Source organism: Coffea eugenioides, chromosome 2 (assembly GCF_003713205.1).
Source record: "Coffea eugenioides isolate CCC68of chromosome 2, Ceug_1.0, whole genome shotgun sequence".
NCBI lineage: Eukaryota > Viridiplantae > Streptophyta > Magnoliopsida > Gentianales > Rubiaceae > Coffea > Coffea eugenioides.
This window is the reverse complement of record NC_040036.1, coordinates 14770812-14790577: the sequence shown is the minus strand read 5'-3', so window position 1 is coordinate 14790577 and position 19766 is coordinate 14770812. Positions and strand designations below refer to the sequence as shown.

At 36.0% G+C, this 19766-nt stretch overlaps 2 protein-coding genes and 1 pseudogene across 2 annotated transcripts; 1 reads left to right on the top strand and 2 right to left on the bottom strand.

Annotated features, from left to right (window-relative positions):
• The first annotated feature begins 11526 nt into the window (after nt 1-11526).
• LOC113759888 (non-specific lipid-transfer protein 1-like) lies at nt 11527-13544 on the top strand. The gene is made up of 2 exons (XM_027302466.1): nt 11527-12102; nt 13186-13544. The coding sequence occupies exons 1-2, from the start codon at nt 11744-11746 to the stop codon at nt 13193-13195; spliced, it is 369 nt and encodes a 122-aa protein (XP_027158267.1). The 5' UTR covers nt 11527-11743; the 3' UTR covers nt 13196-13544.
• A 575-nt stretch (nt 13545-14119) lies between these two features.
• LOC113757346 lies at nt 14120-15434 on the bottom strand (annotated as a pseudogene).
• A 2674-nt stretch (nt 15435-18108) lies between these two features.
• LOC113759877 (probable glucan endo-1,3-beta-glucosidase A6) lies at nt 18109-19509 on the bottom strand. The gene has a single exon (XM_027302454.1). It carries the CDS (start codon nt 19507-19509, stop codon nt 18109-18111), a length of 1401 nt encoding a protein of 466 aa, XP_027158255.1.
• Nucleotides 19510-19766: the final 257 nt, after the last annotated feature.

Genomic DNA, 19766 nt, shown 5'->3' with positions numbered 1-19766 from the left:
CTCCGTAGTAGTACCAATGAAAGGGATCCTTGACCAAGAATTGGCGAAAAACAAAACAATTGAAATGATGGAGTGGTGAAAAGTGATCAAATCAGGACCGTGAAGACAAAATTGTAGCAAAATGTTCTTTGTTGAGGGGTCCAGCGATTGGCATATGTCCTTTTGATGCATCATTATGCTGTTTATTGGTGGCTATGCAGAATCTTTTCACATTTGTACAAAAGAACAGAAAAGAAATGACTCCCTTTGGATCGTACTTTCCAAATAAAAATTATCAAAACACTTTACATATATATAATGTGATGTATGTGCGATAAAAAGTAACTTAAAAATGTATTTAAAAAGATTTCAATTGATGCCCTGACAATCTCTATTTAAGCAAGCCCAACGGAAGTACATTTACGGCAATCTTTTAATTTCCTTGTTTTCCCCTCTCCTTCTTTGACGCAAACTAGAGAGTTTCTTATAAGAAGGCCAACTGCGCGCTTTTTACGATTTTTACCAACAAGATTTGTTGGGAGATGGTTTCCTGTACGGTTGCGATCAAACACAATTCTTATGTTTAATTATCATGTAAGTATCTATCCATAAATGCAACATTTGCGATATGGTACTTGTGAATTTTCAGAAAAAAAAAAAAAAAAGATTACCTTGAGGAATTAGGATACTAAGCTATTGCCAACCATTTCAACAAAGAAGATAAATGCAAATCCAAAGCCATTTTCATGTAAATGAAGCTTAATAATGAAGGTGCCATATTCCAATTGCCCTCGTGACAAAGTAAGATCACAGACTAAGATGTGCAAAGCATTTTTAATTAGTAAAAATAAAGGGCCCCTAAGCCCTGTTCACAAGCAATATCAGAGGGGAATGTCCATGACCATTTGGGTACCAAAACTGGATTGCTGTATACAAAAAAATGTATAAATTTAATAACACCATAATTTCCATGGACCCTTTTCATAGTCACTATATTTAATTGCATAGCTAGAAACAGTAAACAAGAGAAGTTGACAAGTATGAAATCACTGAGAAAATGTGTGAAAACCAAGTGGATGATAAATATAATGAGGATCTTTGATTTGTTTATTAACTAATAGAGCTGCTGCACAAAAGAAATTAGGATGCAGCGATTGCACTTGACATATCTTAATAATGGAGACAGGTGCTTATCAGTTACCACCTCTATTATTCTTCCATCCAACTCTTCTGCCTGCCTGTATTCAGGCCTATCACCTCCTCCACCTGGCCATCTCCTCCCAAAAAACATGTATATCAAATCTCCCAAGAATTGAAGGTTCAAGGATTTTTTCCTATGATTAAAATGAACTGCTCCAACTAATTAGTGCCATAATCTAGTCATGAGATATTGTCCCCTGGCTTTATATATGCTTCACCTAGAGGTAGACCCAGATAGCCAGTTGGCCAATATGTTATTAAGCATATAAAAGTGCTTCAAAATGTATTACTATAAGATGAAATAGAAGTATTGTCCATGACAGGAAAGAAAATAAAAACCAAAGAATGAACTCAGCACTATGACGTTGTAGTCCCAGGCTCCTAGCTGTATCAACACTTAGATCGTATCTTGCAGTTACTTCTCATCAAATAAGAGTACCAAAGAACAAACGAATTATGTCCAAGAAAAGGTCAGATTCCTCTACAGTAACTAGCACAAAAAAAGGGACAAATTCCCAGACAAAGCACAGCTATGTGTGATAATAAGATCCTTGTTGTCTGATTAATCTCTTCATCTTTTTTTCACCTTTCATTCCATTGCCATTAATCAGTGTCTAAAACTACTAAATTGCTTTGAGACGACAATTCGAGATTCAAGCTCGACAAAACGCAAAAAGAGAATCAACATTGACAGCAGCAAGGAAGAGTATCATTTTTTGGAAAAATGATAATGACTCAAAAGTTCGATACCATATCATAAATGGTTGTAAGCTCCTTGTTTGAGCTTGATTTCAAAAGTTGAAAACCTTAAAACGTAATCATATTCACACAACCTTTTTAATTTCTTGCATGCAATATTATTTAGGCTAAAAAGGAGCATGTATAGCAGGCAATGCAAATACCAACATGTACAAAAAACTAAAAAATGTGTGTAAATATTTTTTTTCTTTTTTTAAATGCGTGTAAATATAATTATTGCCCAACCTTGAATTGGGACAAGTTTGTCAAATTTGTGTATCTCTACGTTTTTTAGAGGGTTAATCACAAAACTCGTGTTAAGGTTTAGATAGTTTTGCACTTTACCATCTACTATCATTTTTCTCTTAATTTGTCTGTTTGTCCCTAAAACCACTAAAGAAAGATAATATTTAAAAATGCTAGTATCCCTAACATAATAATGAAAATTATTGTATATGTATAGATATAGGTTTTGTTAAATTTTATCTCTATAATTATAGGTTTTTATATAGAGGAAAATATCCCCGCTCATTTTACATGATAAGGGGAAAAATAAAAATTATTAGTGAAAACATAAACTATAAAAATATTATTAAAAGTCTATACATTAGGTTTGTTTGGATTAAAGATTATTTGAAAATGTTTTAAAAATAATAATGTAATAATTTTTGTGATTTGATATTTATGAAATAAAAATGTGGTTAAAAAAGGTAAAAAGGTGATTGAGAAAAGTGCTTATGGTGCAACAAAAAAAATTTAAAAAAATTTAGTCATCCAAACAATTTTTAATAGCATCTAATCATGCTATATTAAAAAATGAGCCCAGAAACTTTGGAGCCCAAATAAACTATGTTTCTCTCTTTTTTAAGTATTACCAACAAAAAAATATTAAAAGAAAATCACAACCATATGCACATTCATAAAGAGAAATTGATAATATTTGAACATGTTTAGACTTTTAATAATAATTTAACATATCAATTTTTCAATAATAATTATTATTATTTTTGCCATTATTACGTAAAATTAGGAAGATATTCGCCCAATCTAGAAAAAGGTAATTATGGGATGATATTTAGTTAGAACCATATCTATAAATTTATTATTTTTTATTACCATGCTAGGGATATCAATTTTTTATACATTATTTATCTTGGGTATTATAAAATATTGGAGTTCACTAACAATTTTAGTGATAAATAAATAAATTGAAAAAAATGATGTTAGAGGATAAAATATAAAATAAGTTAGGGAAATTACTGCATTTAACTATTAAGGGTATAAATATCTTTTTGACATTAATTGTCATTACACAACGTTAGAATCAACTAACGATTTAGGAGATAAAGTGAGAAAAAATTATGTTAGAGGGTAAAATACAAAAATAGATATACCTTAGGAGGAGGAGTTGTAATTAACCCGTTTTGGACTCAGCATGATATTTGTGATCGATGCTACGCCGCATCAAAGCCGTATATGTTAAAGGAATCCCATGCCTGTAATGATATGATGTTTCCTTGTGTTTCCAGGGAAGGATGTTCTTTCATTCTCAGATGTGTAACTTGTACAATTCAATGAAAACCAAAAAGAAAAGTTATACACATTTGAAAGTCAAAATAGAAGCAAAATTTGTTATAGATCAATGATATGTTCATGTACTTGCTGGAGAAGATGAATATTAGTGATGTCTGTTAAATAGAGGGAAGTTAATTAGTTAAGCTCTTCAAGAATCTATATACATATTTCTCTTCATTTTTTTTCCATTTTCTTTTACTGTTTAATCATGGATTACATTAATACATTTTACAAACAGGATTCTATTAATACGAAAATGTTTGGGTTTGAGCACAAATTGGGATTTTCATCCGCTTTTTTTTTTTTTTTTTTTGTTGGCCCGCGGGAGGGGGGGGGGGGGGGCGGACGGGGGGTTTATACAGCTATAGATACAAGGTTTCATTGCCATGAATTAAGGTCTGGAATTAAGGACAAAATCTGCAATGTGTATTCCATTAAGCACAATCGTGTGTCTGCTGTATGATCATATCATCGCATCAAATTCACAAACATAAATATTTTTGAGATCCAGAGTGGGGGCAGTGTTCTTAAAGCTGGGCGATGCATCAAATCAACACATGTGGGTTGTGGGGCCAAATGTTTTTATTTTTGTGAAAAAAATTTGCATCTCTAACTCTTTGTCTCTTAACTCCCAAGATTAGATTGGAATTCTCTTAGTTAGGCTCCGCTTGAATTTTCTATTTTTCTGTCGAGCTGTTTTTTGTTTGCGAGATTCTGCAGTAATAAACTTCAAAAATAATTCTAAAAATAACTCCACAATCTCGAATACACTAAAAAAATAAAATAAATCCTAAATATTTTTCTTCTTCTACACACTACTCCATACCACCATCACTCACCATCGCCGACCACCCCCCTCCTCTCTCCTCCAGTCTTTTCTCTCTCTCTCTGAAGGGGGTGATGGCCGGGGGTGGATAGTGGTGGGTGTTGGCGATGAGTGATAGGAAATTTTTAACAAATATATAAAAATATCAAAAAATTTAAATTAAAAAAATCCCAAAATAAAAATTCAAAAACATAGAATCCAAACAAAATATCTATAGTAAAGTTTTTAAAAAAACACTTCAAAATACACCTAACCCATATGGATACATTCAGCCAAAACAATAAAAGAGGTAATCTCCCTTTTTTTTTTCCTTTCCTTTTGGTTTAATTTGCATCTTGCGCTTCCACTGTGTTTTAGTTAATGCAATGTCATTAATAATTGGAGCTGCCACTAGAAGACATGATATTTTACAAATTTAATTAATATATTCTACATCTTATTCAATTATATATTCCTGAATCTCTAATGTTAAGTGGTAATTTTCTTAATATGTTTCCAAGAAAAGAAAAAACAAAAAAGAACATAAACTTTTTAAAAAAAAAAAAAAATTCTTATCCTTTCAAATTTAAGCATGCCTCCGTACAAATTACCTTGTGTTTAGAAAGAATGAAATAACTAATCAGGAAATTATTATTCCAGATAAAGTCTTAGTCTATTGGTTAAAATTGTGATTCTGGAAATTAAAGCCCATAGGCTCAAGTTTCGTTTTCCCCTCCTAACTTCTTAAATTTCATCCCTAGCTTACTTAAATAATAATAACAATAACACTACAGAATACCAGTTAGTGGCAAAATGTCTAGTTATAAAATAAGGATGGATGAAAAATTAAAAAGAAATGCAAATTGAGATAACAAAAATATGAAAGAAGCTTTAGAGTAAGCTTTATGTTTCAAACACCCCAAACCCCTCCAGAATAGAGGTAGGAACAGTTGCCAAAGTGGCAATTGCCCACTACAAGTTACGATTTGGAAATGTATAGTTCAAATGATACAGCATAAATGGACATTATTGATGTGTACTTTTAGTTATAAACAATACTGGTCTCTAGCATTCTTATCACAATATTGTACAAATTATTTGTAGTAAATTATAACAGATTACAAAAGTTGTACAAATTTAAAGACGGTTTCACCAAGGAACTGTTCTTGCTTCGAATTCCTTGGTCCTGGGCGTCCACACCGGGGGCCCTTTATTTCATGGGGTGCAATTCAATTTCTTGACAAATATAAAATGACCAACAAAAAATTTTAGTTTTTAATATTAATTACCTCACTTTTGCCCCTCCTGAATTTTCAAAATTTACCATTTATACCCATAATTGCGCCCAACAAGTGTTAAAATTATTTATAATTCCCTCCATCATTTCTACGATAGAATCTTGAGTGTTATACTACTTCCACTAAATTTTCTTTTCTTAACATTAAGCTTTTTTATGTGCCCAACCACAAATTTGCAAGTGAATCAAATATTCTCTGTGAAAATTTGATCATGCACTCACCATGCGAATCTTACATACACACACATATATATATAAATGTATATCTTGTAATCTTATATGCATACTTTTGAGTGCTTCACAATTTTATTCCACTACATGATATGATAACTGCTACACATTATAAATCACAAGGATTATCAATTTGCTATTTTTATAATTTTTGTAATATTACAGAAACTGGTGCATTTCTATTAAAATTGTAACAGATACTTAATTGTCAACAAGATCTACAAACCATGCATTATAAGTTGAAACTAAAATTATTGCAGCCCTGAACAAAAGTTCTGACTCTGCCACTAGGCCACACACAGAAAGCCTAAGCTCAAGGCTCCGAACTCAACGAAAAAGAAGCAAAAGAAAGAAACGCATAAAGAGGGTACGAACAAGAAAAGGATGGAACAAAGAACATCCCCTGGGTACGAAAGGCCTTTTGAAAAATAGAACATACAACATGAAACATGAGAGCATTGAAAAAAGGAGGAGATGAGACCTTCAAATTTCAACATAGGGTTAAGAAGGAAACTAATTGGTGCATGTATGTGCAACACATAGCACTAATAGTCTCTTTCAACAGTTTTCCACATACTCCCTAGTCCCTCTTTGTATTACAGCTTCAATTTACCAAAAAAAGTTGGCAATTTGCCCTTGTGTCCGGGCCCCTTCTTTGTCTTGGTATATTTTCCCTGGGCATGAAACATGTCAGTGGCTTAAAAGAAGACGACCCACCAAATTATTCTTGCCTAAATAGACAAAAGTGTACGGTCACCGCCTGATTGGTTGATTGTGTCCTTAAAATATCAGACAAGCCAATTTCTCCCTTACAAAGGTTAATGCATGCAATATTTCTTATTATCATTTCGATCTCTCTCTTCTTAATGCTTATAGTTGGCAACATACATAGTGATTTAAGGTTTAGGTACAGCCCGATAATCTTTGAGACTAAGGATCATAAGTTTGTAATTTGATCCACTACAGATATCAATATATGCTAGAAACTTTCAAATCTAGTGTTAAAATGTAGGTTGTTGAATTGCTTGTGTAACATGAATGACATGCTTGTGTAATTAATTTGTATGCAATTGTAAGACTCAATCTTTTTGATAGCCTAAATAATGCAGATTTTGAAATGACTCGTAAATGGATTCAGGTATCTATTTGACTGTTCGGAGGAACATTACTGGAATAAGTTAGGAAGAAGAACCAGTGTTGCTTAAGTATACATGCATAAATGACAACCACTTTATTACAATGCTTTACTTCTAAACTGAAAGGCTTGTCATTCCACGTGAATGGCCCTACTTCCTTCTCCAATTGTCTCAATGCACAATTTTGGTGAAGGCCCGCAAGATTGGCAGTGAATCATGGTGATTGCTTTCAATAATTTAGACCAAATGGTTTTCCTTGTTTGCAATTTAATTAAGAAAAGCGACAGAAACAAACTAAAGAATGATTCACCTCTTTGGTTTTAAAATTCTCGTATTTGTAACTATTACTTAGAATTGTCGTGATTTACGGTCATTTCTCGCTGATAGACTCTTTAATCAATTAGTTATTAAGTAATGGTCACACTCATCTACACCCCGATATTGCCTAAGCTACCATGAGTATTGTCTAGTGTCTACGTACATAGCATCCAGCTAGTCCTCATTGATTCTTGAAAAGTCTGGTCTTTTCATTCAGTTAGGCTGAAATTGACAATGAATCAAAAGGCCAGGGGAGACAAAATGAAATTAATATCCTTTGCATTTTCCATGTTTGATATGAATAGTGTTATGAGACGAAATTTTCTGATCAATAATTAGAATTGATCAAAGTTCGCTGCCAGTGCTGAATAGACTTTTGCACCATGGTGTCTGACATTGTAAGATCTTGCAACTCACAGAGGAGAATTGTAGGAGAAATTAGCAATTAAGTACGCACAAATTACAACTTACACCAACTCTTTTTAATGTATTTGCAGGCTCAAAAGATTCAGTCACTAACTACAAATTTGGTGTATAAAAATACGAGGTTAAAAAGCTTCCGGTGGCATGAGTAAAAATATGAGTATCGATATGTTCAAGTGGCAAAATGTGGTGCTTGTTAGCGGGCTTTGAACTTAAGATGAAGAGAAAAATCAATTTCTATCCTAATAAACGTGTACATAGGCATATATTAGCAAAATCCCCAATCAATGGCCTTCGACAATCATCATTAATAATTATTCGAGCTCAACTTTTTGGATTTGACTCCTTTCCAATGGATTTTTTTTTCTATTTCTCATAATGTACGTCTAGATGCATGGCATGTGCATTTATTTATTAGAAAGGAACACGATCATTTAAAATTTAACTAATCTTAACCGTTGTTAACAAATAAAAAAATACATGTCATACATCTCGATGCACTGCGATATGGGAGATAGAACTAGATCTACTTGTTATGTTGGACATAGAATTAGATGTACTCGGAGATCTTGATATACCGGACGTGGGTGGAATTTGAGACCTTGACCAAAGTCCCCAAGTGAAGCGCCAACGGGCATTTAAGGAGACTCCGGTCGATAAAAGAAGCCCGCACACTTGCAATCTCTAGTGCACTGTGCACTTATCCAAGCCCAATATTCCCTGGGGTGCCGACACATTGGTTGTCTTCATATGCCTAATGATCCGCACCCCCTCGGTAGCTTGCATTCTCTCTCCCTACTTTCATCTCTATCAAAGAGCACGAAATTGACCTCCCATGCGCTATACTCAACAAAACCATACACTCTTAGATTACCATCGATATCAACTTGAAGCATGATGTAGATGCTGTTGTATATCGGTCTAGACAGAATTTCTCTCTCACGATTTGAATGAATGGTTATCTTAAACTTGAACCCAAGCTCAAAAGCGTGATTCTCGTAATTTTCCGGTTCAAATTAGAAGTCAAGGTTAGCCAAAACGCCTTCACCAAACTTATTTGATTTGTGGTGAAGAAGGGTTTTTGGTGATTTTTGCTCTGCAAATACACAGCCCAATATCGTTTTCCAAACTCAAAGTTGAAAGGCCCATTGATTGGTTAAGTCTTGGACAATCGGTCGACCAACCTAGACGGGCCTATGGCCCTTATTGTTTGACCCACCAAAAGTGCATTAATTGGGTGATTAAAGCTTTGCCAAATGAATTTACCCTTCTTATCAAACAACACCAAGCTATCATTAGGAAGTAGGTTTACAATTTGTTTAATAACCTAATTCAACACTTAAATTTTAATATATTAAGATGTTCAGATGTGTTTGATAGCCAAAAATAGACCATCTAAATTAATTAAATGGCATTGAATTTTCTAGGCAAAATTTGTTCCAAAAAATGAGTAATAAGTTATTTAATTATCACTTAATGTGATATATACTGAAATGTATCAAATTTAGTACTTAACAGTTTAATAACTTAATAGATTCAAATTTTAAATTTTAATTCTTAGTTTTCAATTTTATCATATGCATCCTTAGTCCTATCACGCTCTTGTCAGCGGTACCAGTTTGCCAAGCCACCTTGCCATCAACATCCGCTAAGATCAAGCTTCCATCACTGCCAAAGGTAGGTCTTGGGGTTTTCTCAGACTGGATTTCCAGGTTAGCATACCAAACCCATCGCAAGATGGACTCGGACCGTTGGTTGTCCGTACAGAGCCCGAGAATGAATGCATTGGGAGTGGCATTGCAAAAGCAAAGGATAATAGGAAAGGTGGCAATGTTTAGCAGTCGATAATTGGCTTTAATACTCACCATATACTCACCGAATGAACCTTGGTTTTATACTAGAATGTTTTTGAGGGAGGAACAGCGGATTGGGATGTGATGAGTAAAGTGAAAAACGCAATAAAAAGTGCCATAGCTTCAGTTTTTTTTTTTTTTTTGTCGCAACGATAGGATTTCTATAATCTAATCTAGCCTAATTTAGGAGATGGAAAGGAAACTCGATGTGAATAAAAATTCCATCGAAAATGACCACTGAAACCGTCATATATTATAACAAATTTTTGTGGGAAGTCAAGGGCCACTGAAACCGCACCACCAAGCCTTAGAAGACTTGGCAATGAAAGGCCCAGTGGCGCCATAGCCTTGGTTGAAAGAGACATTGTTTCACAAAAAGAGACAGTGCTAGCTATATGAAATGACAACACCATAAATTGGTACGAATTTGTTAGCCCAATGGCTAATGCCACATGTAAAAGACTAGAGGTCCAAGCGAGAACCACAGCTGGCTAAACAAACTATCGAGTAGTTGGCCGACAAGAAGAGGTTTAAATTTTTTTTTGAATACAAGTAAAGAGATCAAATTTTTTAATTTATATTTTTTTTAAAACTTTTTGAAAAAAAAAATTCACCAGCAAGTATAGAGGCACTCGTCTAATTTAGTGACGGTTTAGTCATCTCCAAATTCTCCATTTACCCCTTCAAATCCACCTATTCTCAGTGTAAAATAAGAATAGATATAAAATAGATATCATCGGGTCAACAAAAACAAAAACAAAACAAAACAAAAAGGGAGAAAGAACCAACCGCAGTTGGCTCCTATGGTTGTTGAAGCAAAGGTGCCGAAGGGGTAGTGGTCCAGTGGCCGCCGCTGCTGCTGGATGATGTCTTCTGTGTGTATTTTTTTTTTTGGGTTGGTTGGTGGCCTTTATTTTTTATTCTTTATTAAAAAAAGGAATAAAAAGGACTTGCTCTTTTCAATTCATAGGATGTTAAATCCTCCATGTTTTCAATGATCTTTTGATGACCCAAAAGTAGAGGATTAAGAAATGAAAGCAAGTGCTGGAACATACGTAACAGAGTACCAGAAATGATAGTGGCAACTAATTTGAGTATTTGCCATGAGCACTACTTTTTTTTTGTTTTTTGTTTTTTTAGTATAAGCAGGAGGTATGAAATTCGAAACTTTTTATTTACATTCTCTTTTCTGATACCATCCGACTCATCTCTCCTCTTTCCTTCTCTTCTCCCCATTAGAACTACTTTAGTGGCTACTAGAAATAATTTAGAGTTTCTCTATTATCAAATTCAAAAATTGAATTTTGAACCTAATAGTTATGAATGAGAAAGAGGTGGAAAGAGGTGGAAAGAGGTGGGAGGTAAAAAAAATAAAAAGTCATCAGTACTACTTTGTTGGTGGTAAACACAATTAGTACACTAGTGGAAGAGTACAATAAAAAATATTATATGTATGCATATTATATGATTTTTTTTTCAAAAGTATGACTAAAAATTCAGGGAAAATTACATATTCGACAAAATTATGTATATAAATTCGTATGTGAGCAATACGAATGTATTTGGAAGATATATTAATGTATCTTTTAAAGATTAGGCTATATTTATACTAATTTAACTCATATCCTTGAGCGTGAGACATTAAATTTATTACAAATTTTATCATCTTATTACTTTTATATGGATAAATCTACAGAATTACATTATATTATATGTCGCCGTTGTTTTGTATATAACCGTGAAGATAAATCGTTATCCTTGTTCAAAATTTTTAATTTTTTTTTTCAAAAATTGAAATACAATTTTTTTTGAAATATATAAAATATCAAATTTTTTTTGAAATATACGTACGAAATACGAATCTTTACCCAACTACCAGCCGACTAATTCATTGATTGACGGACACCCGACATTAGATATTCCAGCGGGCTCACACCTGCTCTCAGTCACTCAATCACTCTGCTCTCTGTTCAAGTATTTGCATTAGAATTTTCCTCGTAATTTTGCTGCACTATAAATTAACTAGCAACACAACCGCCTCGGATGCAGGTGCAGCACCACCTATCAATCATCTATTTGCCTAAAAGGTCCCTCCCTCCACCACCATTTCCTTTGTTCATGGTACTGATTGATCATTAAGGTGGACTGCTCCGCTTAAAATTAGTTAACGGCGATAAATTACTCAACAATGCTTCTCGGAGGTCTCAATTCCAAAGTTGTCGGTGCGGTTATAATGCTGACGGTGGTGGCTGGCGAACTTGCACCCCGTGCAGATGCCGTAATCCCTTGCCCTCGAGTTATTCGTTCCCTGGTACCTTGTACCCGTTACCTCAAGAATGGTGGCTCTGTGCCGGGTCCTTGCTGCGCTGGTGTTAAGGGCCTGGTGGCATGGGCCAAGACCGTCGCCGACCGCCGGAGTGTTTGCTCCTGCCTTAAGGGTGCTTATCCAGGCTATCATGGTATCAAATTGCCCAACGCTCAGTCTCTCCCTATGAAGTGCGGAGCCAAAGTTCATTACAAGATCACCCCCACCATTGACTGCTCCCGGTAAAGTACTCCCATACTGCTACTATCCACCCACTCACCCACCAGTACCACTACCAAGTTATTTCTCTGTAACTCGTAGTCGTCAAACTCGTCATCGAGTTAAGTATCATGCATGGAAGTCCCACTAATTATTCACTTGACTTCGAATTCCGTTTATGCTACACAAGATCAAGTAGTTTTCATCGTCTCTTCATTTTCTTATTATTCCCTTCCCAACAATTGGCAAGAACAAAAGTACTTGTATACTCGTATTGGTGGGAAGGTTGTCTATGTATGAAAACCAATTTGATCATCTCCCGCCGCAACCACAAATTAGTCTCCAAATATGAGCCAAAAATCACTCTACAACTAACTAAGATGTACCCCTTTTGAAGAAGGGACAAAAAACAAACTGAAATTGATTGAAGATGAATAAGAATATTTCAGAGGACACAACACTTTTGTCTCTTATTTTCTCAGAAAACGTTGCTTTTTAGACACTTTTTGCTAGATGTACCCCTTTTTTTTAAAAAGGAACTTTTTTCAGATAAACTCCAATGAAGAAGAGAAGAAATACAATGTATGTCTTAGGTGCGTATTTAAATCTAAAATCTGAATCTATTAAATTAATGAATTGTTAAGTATTAAAATAACAAGTTTAAGTATATATTATATCAAATGACAAGTCAATAGTTTATCACTTATTTTTTAAAACAAAATTCAGTGCCACATAATTAAATTTTGGTTATGAAATGTATTTGAACATGTTAAGATCTGAAACCATTAAATTTAAGTACTGAATTGAGTTATCAAACAGGTACTGAAGTCAACTTCAATATTTTCGGAAGCTTAATATAATTAGAGCCAGCCCAATGTTAATGTTTATGTTTATAACGTGAATTAAATTTTCGCTTATCTCAGCTGCTATATTTGCTGTACTATACTGTTGCACTTTGTAATTAGTAGTGTCGGTGCTGTTACTAAGCTGTGCATGTAACTCCTTCCAAAAAAAAAAAAAAAAAAAAAAATGCTGTGCCTGTAATCAGATGCTCTACTTTGGTTTGAGTGTATATTTTTTCCCTAATTTGTTTAACTATGTTTTAGGGTGACGTGAATCAAGTACCCAACGATACTAGATTGCCGGTTACTACGTACGACGACGATAGCCACCAGCTTCAGCTTCAATGTCTACCAGCGAATAATAAGAGTTATGAATTGTACGTAAGAAGGTGTCCCATTGGGATCGGATCGGATCGGATCTTTGTTTCCCCCATTTTTAGTTTTGCAATCTGTGTGTATCGTATTCAATGCACAGTGTTACGTGGTAAAAAAGGGTTAAACTACATTATCATGGAGACTTGACATTAGGTTGTAGCTAGGATTTGAACTTGACTGTGAGCTCGTTTGGATTGCTATTTGTTAAAAAATGTACCGTTGCGATTTGATATATGTGAAATAAAAAAGTGATTAAAAAAATGTATTTACAAAAAATATAAAAAATTTTCTATAAAAAATGACAATCCAAACAAAGTAGTACAAAGTTAGAACTCGCTGAATTAGCGCTACGTGCAATTAGAGCTCTATTTTTTTACATTCTTGTGCTTGGTCGTCTAGCCCTTTACATACAAATCATCTTTGTATATATGGGGAACACATTAGCAAATTCCCAATCAATTGTCTTCGACAACCATCATGAATAATGATTCAAAGTCCTTTTTTTTTTTTAACTCCACAGGCAAATTGTTAAGAATTTGTAGCATGGTTGCCAACTTGCAATAAACAAATGTCAATAAACTGCTATTACAGATATAATGGGTAACCCAACCAAACATTGTGATTAATCTTTAATGTCACCGGGTTCATGGAAATACATGATTGCACTAGAATTATATGGAGAAAAATCCCTTCACTTAAATCCAAAGATCCATACTCTTGAATAATCTGAACCTTTACGAGATAATTATTATGGATACAAAACATTGAAAATCTTTTCAATTATTTTGTGAAAGATGATATTACATTGGACAAAGAACTAGATCTACTTGGAGATCTTGATGTACCCGACGCCGACATGAGAGGAATTCGAGACCTTGACCAGAGTACCCAGTTCGGTCACCAACAAGCATTTAGACGACTCCACCCGGTAAAAGAAGCCCGCACACTTGCAATCTTTAGAGCACCGATCCTTGCACTGGGAGAGCCTTAGGGGCCCATTTCCTTCATTGTAAGCACCGGTAAAGTGTTCCACCCCATCAACTTTGTAATAGCCCACATAGGACCCTCCCTTGCATGGTGGTAGCATTGGTGGTGCACAACTCTTGCTCCAGCCCAACAGGCCCTGGGGCTTCGGGCACGCGACACACTGGTCGTCTTCACATACGCCTAATGATCCACACCTCCTCGGTAACTTGCATTCGCTCTCCCTACCTTCATCTCTGTCAAAGAGCACGAACGTGACCTCCCACGCGCTATAGTCAACGTGTTCATCGTAGGTGTACATCCTTAGATTACCGTCGATGTCAACTCGAAGCATGGTGTAGGTGTTGTTGTATTTGGGCCTAGACAAAATATACCTCCCTAAGCTCGGAGAATTGGACATGTTAAACTTGAAACCAAGCTCGAAAGCATGATTCTCATCATTCTCCGGCTCACAATAGAATTCAAGATTTGCCAAAGCGCCTCTATGATTGCCAAACTCATCTGATTTGGAGTAAAGAAGGGGTTCTGGTGAATTCTTGCTCTGATAATACATAGCCCAATATCGTTTTTCCATCACGAAGCTGTACGGCCCGTTGACAGGCTCGGTCGGGGACAATCAGCTGACGAGCCTAGACGGGCCTGTGGTCCGTAATGTTTGACCCACCAAAATTGTGTCAGTTGGGGGATCAAAACTTTGCCATATGAACTTGCCCTTGTCATCATACAACACCGCGTTACCATTAGGACGGAGGCTAAGCCCTACCACACCCTTGTTGGCCGTACCGGTTTGCCAAGCCACCATGCCATCAACATCGGCCAAGACCAAGTTTCAATCGCTACCAAAGGTTAGTGTTGCTTTTTCACGGACTGGCCTTCCACGGTTGGCATCCCAAACCCATCGCATGATGGACTCGGACCGTGGGTGGCCCATGCGGAGCCGGAGGATAAAAGCATTTGGGGTGGCAAAGCTGAAAAGGAAAGGTGGCAATCCTTAGCACTCGATAATTAGCCTCGTACTCCACTATATAATCACCAAATGAACCTTGGTTTATGTACTTGAACGTTCTTGAGGGAGGAACAACGGATTGGGATGTGATGAGAAAAGTGAGCAGAACAATAGAAAATGCAATGGCTTTTGTTGAATAAGACAGCATCATTAAGGAGGTGGCTAGAAATATCATCATCAAATGACAGCACTGGAAAAAAGTGGTGTTTTCTTTGGGAAGCCAATGGCTACTGAGAATGGAAACTAAAAAGCAGCATGGGAGTCTATTTATAGTAGGAGTTACTATATCTGAAAGACTATAAAGCGGTGGCTTGTACGGAACGGTGGATGTCTCTTTCCGTGGCTTCTGGTTCTGGTGGTGTTTGAACGGCAAAGAGTCGAGACCATCTTAATGATGATGCTGTCAATTTCGAATGAATGAATCATCATATCTTTGACAATTGAGACTTATATTATCATACTCACGAATCCAATAAATTAAAACTGTATGTGGTAGTAAGAAACCATGAAAACATAAATGAGGCTATGTATCTAATTTCAATCTACATAAATATTAGAATTTGTAACACTCAAAAATCTAACAATAAAATTTTCTTGTTATAACTTTGTCACACGAGTTTGTACACATTATTGTCTTCTGAATGTTGAAATACTAAGAATGAATGTTTTTTTGAAAAATTAAAAATTCTGAGAGAAAAATGATTCCTCTATGACTATATAAATGTGTTGCATGAACGTAGGGTTTCCTGTTAATTCCAACCCTTGAATCCGGAATATGTGATAAGCTCAGTAAATGTTGTCAGAGGTCGACTGAATTACTTAGTCAGAAGAGCTCAGAAGCACAAGATTGTCAACAATAGCACTATAAATAATTTCCTCGATAGATAGATTCTCAATAATACACAATATTATTATTATCACGAAGCTGGAAATGAGCCCATAGATTAAAATCTTATGATTTCTATCTTATAGCTGGCAAAAGCGAGGAGTTGAGTTGAATGCACCACTTGTACAAAATTGTCTGCCTGCATCAAGAAGAATGAAATGATCAAAGATGCACAGCATTGACAGAAGAAGTATACTTACATTTATTTATCTTGTAGCTGTAGTAGTGGTAGAGATGGTTTGCGGAAAACCATTAATGTCATGATCACATGATAAGAAGAGTGACTCAACCAAAGATTACTCGCACTTTTGGACCAGATGACTAGAAAACTTTCTTATTGTATGTTTTATTGGTACGCTTTGGCAAAACCATGTCATTATCCCATTGATATCATATCCGGATTGTTTGGTCATTTATGATCTGTTAATGTGATAATGTGTATGGGGGGAGTGATCGGTTGGGTGGCTCGGAGGGAGGGTATATAAGTGAAAGATTTCGAATTTAAATCATCACATTTACATTATTAAAAAAATTTTAAAAATTTTTAAAAAATGTGATAATGTGTATGTAGGACCAAATCCGATTTCGTACAGACCACGATCGGCGCAGATTAGACTAGATCTCAACCAAATCAAGCGGAAAGGGAGGTAAGAGGGTTTACAGGGAGGGGAAGGGAGGGGAGGAAAAGGGAGGAGAGAGAACGGAAGAGAGGGGAGAGGGGCAGCAGCAGCAGTGGTAGCAGTGAAAGTGGAGGAAGCAAGATTTTTTTTAAAAATATTTTGGTAAGTTGTATTTTAAAATTGAGTGTTCCTAAAATTTTTTTGAAATCTGTTACTGTAAATTTCACAAACAAAAATAGCTTGTGAGAAAAACTCCTAATCCAAGTAGAGCCATAATTTTGTTGAAGTAAAATGTCAAAATGTTGGAACCGTTAACAGTATTGACTTGATGAGGTGTAGAAAATACTTGAAGCACCAGTTGGGTTTCAAAATTTTAATAGTACTACAATAGAATCGTTAAAGTTTCATAATTACAATAAAACCCAAGATACTTTAAGCACCTCCATTTGTCCCCCTGGATCCAGCCTCCTTTCCTCTTTGTCTCTCCTATCTTTCCTTCCCGATTCTGTTAAAATACTTCCAAATCCCCTTCACCATTCAACAACATATTCTTCGATTACATGCATTGCTTAATCCAAGTAAAGGTTGTCATATGGTAAGGCATGCATTGGTTAAGGAAGAAAATTTGGGGTAAAGAAAGTAATGTTGACATGAAATTTGCTCTATTGATAATTGGGATTGAATAACAAGTTGAAGCTCGAGTTTTTTTTAATGTAGATTGAAGCTCAATTTTACAGGCTTTACTAGCAAGATTTGGGGGATTTCGTTGTTGATTTTAAGTTTCATGGAAGTTGGCAGTAGCAGTTGTATGCAGGGTAGCCAGATGGCAAAGATGATAGGCTTGAAGATAGTAGTAGGGGAGGGACTGAGAAATTAGGAAAACTTTGTAAACCTTTTTAATTCCAGACCAACTGGATAAACTGGTAGCCCTTGCGTTCGGAGATGTGATTATCGACAATTACGTACCTGTAACGCAAAGAGTTATGGTTTCACTAGCAATGTCTAAAATTCACAAGTGAAAATTGCTAAAAGGTTAGTAACAAGACAATACACTAGCAATGTCTGTAATCTTTCCTATTTTACAAAGAAGATTTTGTCTAAAGACGGGTTTTTTTTTTTATATAGAATTAAAATATTCGTAATGCTTCCAAGATAAAGGTTTGGAGAGATTGAGATTACATATATGAGATTGACAAAACAAGCAAAAGATAAGTGTTGTACTAAACTTCCCAATCGAGACGCTTGATTTTAATATGATCAATCAGCAAATTTGATTGATCAAAGAATAACATCCTTTGAAAAAAAAAAAAACAATTTCAAAGATTAACACTGGGAAACTGGCAGGACAAATAGCTTGGATCTTTGGTGGTTTGGACGGCAAGCCCATTAAAGAAACAAGTTGCACCGCTCTGCCGAAATTGAGCCCAATAAGCACTAAAAGCATAGCTTGCATGCAGGACCGACCAATTGGGCTTGTAACACTTTCCACCAGGCCGAATCGCTGCACAGGTACGATTTTCCTGTCCACAAGCAAAAGTCGACGCGCTCCCCAGTTGGTTCCAACTTGCTCCTTTAGCTACCACGCACCAAAGTTTCCCCTTGTAAGGCTTGTTGTTTGATGGCTGCGGTAATGGACTGTAGCTTGAATCTGGTGTGTGGCCGGACAAATCTATGTCGTACACACTCGTTCCATTCGGGTACAATAGCCCAAAATGTCGCTCTGTGCCTGGACCAGGCTTTTGATTTTCGTTGTATAAAGCGAAGATATTGACCGAAATGTTCACACCCGGTCTGGCCGGTGTTCCTGCCGAAGGCATGGCCGTGAATTTTTTCACCACATTCCGGTTGTACGTAGCTGCATTGTAAATGCTGGCTCCAATTTGATCAAGATCGCCACCATTGGGCCAACCTGTTTCCGCAATGAACAAGGGAATACTCGGGTACCCGAGTTTCTTCATGGCAAACACTACCGAATCGAGCATTTGGTCCAACAAGTTATTATAGACCAAGCCCGAGACTGGATCTTTGAACGTTTTGTTTTGGGCCGCTAACAATGCGTAGCCAAGGCTAACGGTGTTGGGCTTTGATACCCACTCAAAGTAAGGGTACAAGTCAACGAAGAAGAATGAGTTGGTCTGATTCAAGAACTGCAACAATGGTTTCACAACCTTGCCTGCAATGTCAGACCGAAACGTGCCATTGGAAGGTAAAAGCACAGAAGATTCCAACATGTCAATTGCTAGTGGGGTTCCAACTTTAACGTTGGAGAGACCGAAAGTCTTCACGGATTGATGGATTCTCTTTACGGCTGGAACGAGATAAAACCATAATGGTTTAAAGTAGTAACTCAAAACCTCGTTGCCTACTAGGATGTAACGAATCATGGCCCGAGGATAGTAAGGGATCACATTGTTTTGGACCCATTGGTTTGCTAGAGTTTGGTTGGATGAAATGTTGATGATGAGCTCATTTGGGACCATGACTGTGATATAGAGCTTGCTACCAATGAGGGCATTGAGAATCTTTGGATTTGCATCATAGAGTTTGACCTGTGTGGCATTGAGTTTCTGGAGGAGTTGCACAGATTTTGATGGAGTTGGGAGGTTGTTCCCCAGTTGGCCATAGCATACTCCAACTTGATTGATTTGTGCAGCAGCATTTGATGAAGAAGAACCAAAGGCTAACAGATAAAAGAGATATACAGCTAGTAAAGCCATACACTTGGAGAATTGGAGACTTGAGATGGGATTTAAATTGAAGGACAAGAATTGTTGTCTATAGACAAGTGATCTTGCTCATGTTCTGCAATAGGATTAAAACCAAATGCTGAAATGAAGAGCAACGAAATGAAGGCAGGGAAAAGACTCAAATCGAGAGAAGCAAAGAGAAATCAGGTTTTGGCCCTTGGTGAATTGATTCTAGCCCTGATAAAGGAGAATTCTGAATCCTATAATGGATCACAGATCTGGCTGCA